This window comes from Lachnellula hyalina, assembly GCF_007821495.1.
Source record: "Lachnellula hyalina strain CBS 185.66 chromosome Unknown contig00123, whole genome shotgun sequence".
Lineage (NCBI taxonomy): Eukaryota > Fungi > Ascomycota > Leotiomycetes > Helotiales > Lachnaceae > Lachnellula > Lachnellula hyalina.
Genome location: NW_022157237.1, coordinates 86,654 through 92,983, shown reverse-complemented (window position 1 = coordinate 92,983; position 6,330 = coordinate 86,654). Strand labels below are relative to the sequence as shown.

At 48.2% G+C, this 6,330-nt stretch overlaps 4 protein-coding genes across 4 annotated transcripts; 3 read left to right on the top strand and 1 right to left on the bottom strand.

Moving 5' to 3' along the window:
- Positions 1-15: 15 nt before the first annotated feature.
- LHYA1_G006405 (uncharacterized protein) lies at positions 16-405 on the top strand (the record flags this gene model as incomplete). Its single annotated transcript, XM_031151344.1, has 1 exon — positions 16-405. A coding segment is annotated over one exon (390 nt), but the record flags the coding sequence as incomplete, so codon positions are not given.
- A 190-nt stretch (positions 406-595) lies between these two features.
- Positions 596-2,121, bottom strand: LHYA1_G006404 (uncharacterized protein; the record flags this gene model as incomplete). Its single annotated transcript, XM_031151343.1, has 3 exons — positions 596-1,236; positions 1,289-1,626; positions 1,724-2,121. The coding sequence occupies 3 exons, from the start codon at positions 2,119-2,121 to the stop codon at positions 596-598; spliced, it is 1,377 nt and encodes a 458-aa protein (XP_031003405.1).
- Positions 2,122-3,590: 1,469 nt separating this feature from the next.
- On the top strand, positions 3,591-4,727 carry LHYA1_G006403 (uncharacterized protein; the record flags this gene model as incomplete). Its single annotated transcript, XM_031151342.1, has 3 exons — positions 3,591-3,705; positions 3,773-4,258; positions 4,306-4,727. 3 exons carry the CDS (start codon positions 3,591-3,593, stop codon positions 4,725-4,727), a joined length of 1,023 nt encoding a protein of 340 aa, XP_031003419.1.
- Positions 4,728-5,173: 446 nt separating this feature from the next.
- Positions 5,174-6,098, top strand: LHYA1_G006402 (uncharacterized protein; the record flags this gene model as incomplete). The annotated part of the gene is made up of 2 exons (XM_031151341.1): positions 5,174-5,349; positions 5,519-6,098. The coding sequence occupies 2 exons, from the start codon at positions 5,174-5,176 to the stop codon at positions 6,096-6,098; spliced, it is 756 nt and encodes a 251-aa protein (XP_031003418.1).
- Between the last annotated feature and the right edge of the window lie 232 nt (positions 6,099-6,330).

The following is a 6,330-nucleotide window of genomic DNA, read 5'->3' as shown; positions in this document are numbered from 1 at the left end:
GAGAGGGGGACGGAGGGGATGGGGTGTAATCCTAGGGGCGTGGTGGTTAATGAGGGGCTGAAGAGGAGGGGGTTTAGGGGCGTGGTGGATGTTGTTGAGGGGGGTGAGAGGGCGGTGGTTGAACAACAGAATAAGGGGTGTGCTGCTGTGCCTGGATCTGGCGCTCAGGGTGCTGGGAAGAAGGGGAAGGGGAAGAGGGTAGCGGAGCAGGATGGTTCGGATAGGACGCCGGTCAGTAAGAGGCAGGCGAAGAGATTGAGGCTAGAGGCTTTGAAGGCTGAGAAACAGTCTTCACAGTCACAGAAGGAAAGTGGTTCTTCGACAGATGCTATGCCCTTGAAGGAGACAAGTATACCAAAAGGGTCAGATACGCCTAGTACAATAAAAGAAAAAGCGAATGGCTAATCATGTAATTTTTGGCTTTTTATGCGAAGTGAATGATATATATCTACAGCTAAACTCGTGTCACCAGGACTCGAACCTTTCTAACTTTTCATTTTACAACCGATAATTGGTATTATCCCCTGCAACAACACCCGAAACATTATTAATATCAACACCATTCAAGAAACCCATTTATTCATGTAATATGCAACTAAGGTGCTCCCGTAGCCTTGGCCAGATTTCCCAGGACTAAACTACTGACGAGTGAGAACGTGCTGATATCGACAGGATCAGAGATCGTAGGCGCGAGTTGAGCAGCAGCTGCTTGGGGTGTCGGTTGCACATCAGCTACTGATAGTTTGAAACTTGAGGCTCCAGATGCCGAGTCTGATGATGATGAAACGACGACGGCGCTTTGAGCCACAGGAGCAGACGAAACTGAGGATGAAGATGCCAAACTAGCGCTTGAGGACACGCTCGTGACTGATGCTGATGAAGCACCGGCGTTCTGAGTTTTAGCAGCGCTTGAAGCAGAGGATATTGCAGAGCCTGAGGAAGAGGCTGCACTCTGAGCTTGGACACCAGCTGCTGCAATGGAGGGCGAGATTGAAGAACTGGGAGCGGAAACCTCAGATTTCGAGGCTTTTGAGGCCTTTGAAGCGACGGTCTGCAGGGTTGTTGCCCCTTGAGCGGCAGCAACACCAGAACTAGAACCAGAACTAGAGCCAACATTGTTGTTTGGAAAAGATCCAGCTCCACAGAGACATGAGCAATCGCATCCGCCACCAGCAACAAGAGTCCCTACTGCTGAAGCCATGGCTCCAGGTTGACCGACTGCTGGAGCAATTCCTGCTATGAAGTGTCAGAGAATTTTTTTTTTTTTGACTGTATCATTTGTACTTACCAGCTGATTGAGTCGCATTTGCGGAACCCTTTGCTCCATTGCCATTTGCATCTGCGGAACCAGAATTTCCAGTCCCAGCACCAGCTACTTGAGTAGCAGCCGCACTTGCCGAACTCTTTGCTCCATTTCCCTTCCCTGAACCTGCTTTTCCAGTTTCAGCTGCAGTCCCGGGTGCTGATGAGACCCCAGCCGCACTTTCGCTTACTCCTGCTATAGCTGCAGCGTTTGCAGTAACCGTAACCATCTGCGTGATCATTTGTGGAAGCGGAGTGACCGTAACCGTTGGGGCTGCTCCAGAACCAAACTCTGTCTTTGTTACGAAGGATAATTGAACGGCACTGTATCAGTCAGCTCAGTCCAATTTCTTTCACCAAGGTTTTCATACGCATTTCCAGTTCCCTGAGCGGCAGCTTTTTCAGTCTTCGTAATTGTTACGGTCTTTTCATTTCCCGCCGCTGCACAAGTAGCATTGCTTCCTTTTGCGGCTGCTGCCCCTCCAACAATGATAGTCGTCGCTTGAACTGCTTGCGATTGCCCCCTTTCTTCCCTCCTGTCGCCGCTTGAACTGCTTGCGATTGCTTTCCTTTTTGCGCCCCTGCTGCCGCTTGCTGGGCCTGGTCTTGACTTTGACCCTGGCCTTGACCTTGACCCAATCCCTCGAGCGCACCTAGAAGATCTGATAGTCCACGCCTCTCGTGCGCATTGGCGTGAAGGTGATCATCAGCCTGTCCAGAGTCAGTAGTGTAAAAGTCTGATGTATTCAGTATTCCTACTTGAACAATACTCGATAGGCCAGCGACAGCCAAGACTGATATCCTTAGGAAGGTCTTCATCGTATGGTGTTTGGTTATCTAGAGAAAGTATCCTTATTCGTGGCAAGGCTGCCTAGAGCCTATATTAAAGTAAAAGATTCCTAAAAAGAGCAGCCGTGGTATGTTGAATGAGCGTCTTGGTAAAATAACAGCGTGACCGGCACTGCAGATGGAAATTCGGGCAGGCAGAAGAAGTGAACAAAAGAAGGTAATGGGTGGGAGCCGCCAGCGAAGTAGAAACATGAACTGGTTGATCTTACACGGTGCGTGGAGACATTGGCGCTCTGGACAAGAGTGAAGCACGACACGCAATTGCCAAAGTAGTCTGAGATACCAATGGGAAAGCACAAAAACAAATGGGATGAGATGAAGGACCCATCTTATCCATGAGCAACCAAGATTGACATTCAAACCCGAGAGAACGTTTCGCGATCTTGAGCAGGGTGACAGTGCAAACCAGGGCCAAACCTATTTGGGAGTCGTAGCATAAACGTGACGACTCAGAGGCGCCAGTTGTGCGGAGCTCTTCCCAGACAGTCTCATGGCAGTCGGGGGTGCAGGGTGGCCATACACGCGCCACACTGAGGAGTTGTAAAGCTTGAGACGTCCAAGAGCTGTGCCCAGACAAATAGAGTTTCATGCAGTAGCATCGCATCAAGCTTCTTTAGCGAGACGCACTGAATCTTGATTGCGATCTTGACAGCAGTGAAAGTCCCGAGCTCCAAAAATAAACATGCCATACTGCGGTAAAGGACACGACGCCAAAACATTTGTTCTCGTTCTGTGAAGTCGGCGTTTCATTTGGCTTCAAGCCTCCCCACATCTCAGCTGTTCTTCAACACAGAAACAAAATACCAAAGAAATAGCCCTCGAGGATATCTCACGGAATATTCTCTCCCAGCCCAGGTTACCGACTGGAAGGCCACCGGATCTGGCCTTGGATTGCCCAAGAGAGACCTAGTCAACGACAAACTGCAGATAGATATTCCCGAGGTTTAGCATCTTCAAACCTTGAAGCCATGCGATTCGATGTTATGGCACCGAGGACAAATCGTATGAAAAGCGCGAGAACTTTCATCTCGCAAGCAAATTCATTTCAGTCGGTTCTCCTGTACGGTATCTTCAAAACTTGTGACAAAAGAGAAACGACGTGAAAAGGGAGGAGGGGGAGAATCGGAGTTCTCAAGCTCCGGCAAGCTTCGCTAAGCGCGGGAACTAGCGGCAGCATCCCTGTAGATCTCTTTCCACCTGGTCGATGACGATATACATTTCTTTCATTCATCCGAATCGGTGGCATCGCATCCTTTCGCATTCGCCAATCCTTGGTGCTGACAATGAAGAGATAGTCTAGAACTCTATGCATCATCATACATGCAGGCTTATGGCAGCTCGAATATAAATCCTCAATCCTCCTACTGCACACATTGAATCTCTCCTGTTGTTCAAACTTCCTATATTCTCAAAGCTTACAAGGCTCAAACTCCAGCAAGATGGAAGTCCACGCTCTAGATAACTATTATCTGGCCATCACCCTCCTCATAACTATTGGATACCAACTCTTTTTCTTTGCGATTGCTTTCTCTTTGAAGTTCGACAAACTTACTGGTAAGTAGCTTGACTAGTTGTTTCCGAAGTCTGCTTTCATTTCCAAAAGCTAATAACCAATCTCCAGACTTCGCCGGCGGAACCAACTTTGTAGTCCTCGCCATAATCACTCTTGCATTCAGCGGGCATCATAATGCTCGTCAAATCGTGGCCTCGCTGTTCATTATGGTCTGGGGCCTACGTCTCTCGGGTTTCCTCCTATTTCGTATCTTGAAGACTGGCAAAGACGATCGTTTCGACGACAAGCGCGACCATTTCTTCAAATTCCTTGGCTTCTGGATCTTCCAGATGTTTTGGGTCTGGACTGTCTCATTGCCTGTTACGGTGCTGAACTCGCCGAATGTCACTCAATACCCACAACCTGCTTTCGGCACTGGGCGCGATATCGCGGGGGTGATTTTGTTCGCTATTGGGTTCATAATGGAGGCCTTTAGTGATGTACAGAAGTACATATTCAAGAGCAAGAAAAGCGACAAGTCTGCTATCTGTGACAAAGGCTTCTTCGCGTGGACGAGACATCCCAATTACTTTGGAGAGATAATCATCCAATTTGGTAAGTTTATTGATTGGAGTGGAAATTAACAACTAACGCCATCATAGCTATCTACATGATATGCGTATCTCCCGCAGCAAATGGCTACGTCAAAGGCCAAGCTTACAAAGCTCTCTACGCCACGATCGTTGGCCCCTTTTTCCTGACAATCCTCCTGATGTTTGTTTCGGGCTTGACACTTCAAGAGCGGCCAGGCGCAAAGAAGCGTTACGAGAAAAACAATCACTGGGCAGAGTACTCGAGATATTTGAACCGTACCAGTATTTTGATACCATTCCCTCCACAACTTTACGAGAAGATGCCCACCATTTTGAAACGGACGATATTTCTGGAATTCCCCATCTATGTCTTCGATCCTTCGAAACACTCTGATGTTGGAAAGGGGCAACAAAGAGCAGAGGAAGGCAATGGAAATGGCCAAAACTCGCAAGACCATCGACAAAGTGGCGATCAGTTAGTCAATGGTTAACATACGGATGATTGATGAGAAAATGATATATTGAATGATAAATGTAATGTACTAAAACTAGAAGTAATGATTTAATTGGTCAATTCCAGGGCAAGACCTCCTGTTATCATGTGATTTTCTATGAGTCAACTAACTGGAATTCAAAAGTACCTCTTCTCTCTGTTTTGGTTACAACTCAACCTCAAGCCCTAAAATCCCAATCTCTCGTCTCTGAAAGTCACGTTGCCCTTGTCCGTCTGCGGTTTACCGACAGCCTCGTACCTTCCCATTCACTACCTCGCTGCAACCCAGTCATCAATCCCCACTAACTATCCAATAAAACCTTCATCCACCACACGTCCTCAACCCCCCTCCGTCTACAAAGAAATAAAAATAAATCCCTACCTCGGATACTCTTTGAAAAACACCCCTTATCCACCTAGACAGACACAACCAACCAACCAACCATGAACGCATCCTGTCAATGCGGCGCCGTCTCCTTCAAAACACCCCTCGCCAAACCCCTCGCTATCTACATCTGCCACTGCGACGAATGCCGACGTCAATCATCATCTGCTTTCGGGTGCTCAGCCATCTTCCCGCGTTTTGAATTGCCGTGTAAAGAGGCGTTGAGTTGTTATTCGTAAGCCCCACTGCGCTCTCGTCACGTTACTACGCGTTTGCTCCTCCTGCTTCTCCTCTCCAATTTTCATTTACAATTTACAATTTACAAATACAAATACAAATTATTCCATTTCTTTGCCAACTTAAAGAATGTATTACTTACTGATTGAAAAAAAAAAAAAAACCAGACGTCCTACAGCATCAGGTCACACATTAAACTGCTATTTCTGCCGTAACTGCGGCACGCGCGTAATCCACACGACGCCCGGTAAAGGCGTGCTTTCTGTCAAGGGCGGCTGTATCGAGGGCCTGGATTGGAAATCCGCTAAGCATATTTGGTGTAAGCGCGCTATGGTGCCTATTCCGGAGGGCGTGGAGAGGAGTGATGGGGAGCCGGATGATGATGATGGGCTAGGAGTTGGGGTGGTGCCGAGGGATAAGGATGGGGGGGTGGGGGGTGCGAGTACTTTGATACAGTGGACGGGGAATCGGGCGGGGCTTGAGAGGGAATGGGGTGGTGAAGGTGGAGGGATGATGGGGAGGGAGGTGGGTGGGGCTGGTGATGGGAGTGGGAGTGGGAGTGGGAGTAGGGGGAAAGGGAAAGGGAAGGAGACGGAGAAAATAGCGGACGTGGATTGGAATGTAAATGTGGGGGCGGGAGTAGAGGAATCGCAGAGACAGGGTGAGATTGAGAGGGAGATTGTCGAGATGACTAGGCGGTTTGAGAGGAAGCAGATGGCGAAGAAGATGCAGAGTGAAAAGCATTGAATTTAGTGGTATTTGCAAAGGCGTTTGCGGAGGGAATTTAGGAGTTATTTGGACGGGCCGGATGCCAGCGAATAATAGAGTTATAAGTGAAGACATGGAGCTGGTGTGGTGCGTTAAGTTGGAACTTTGGAAGGGAAAAGCCAAATACATATTATATGCGAGACGTATCTAATAATTCACACAAATCGCATTTCTGCTACAACGGCCCTGTCTTTAAGTTCTAGGCTCCACG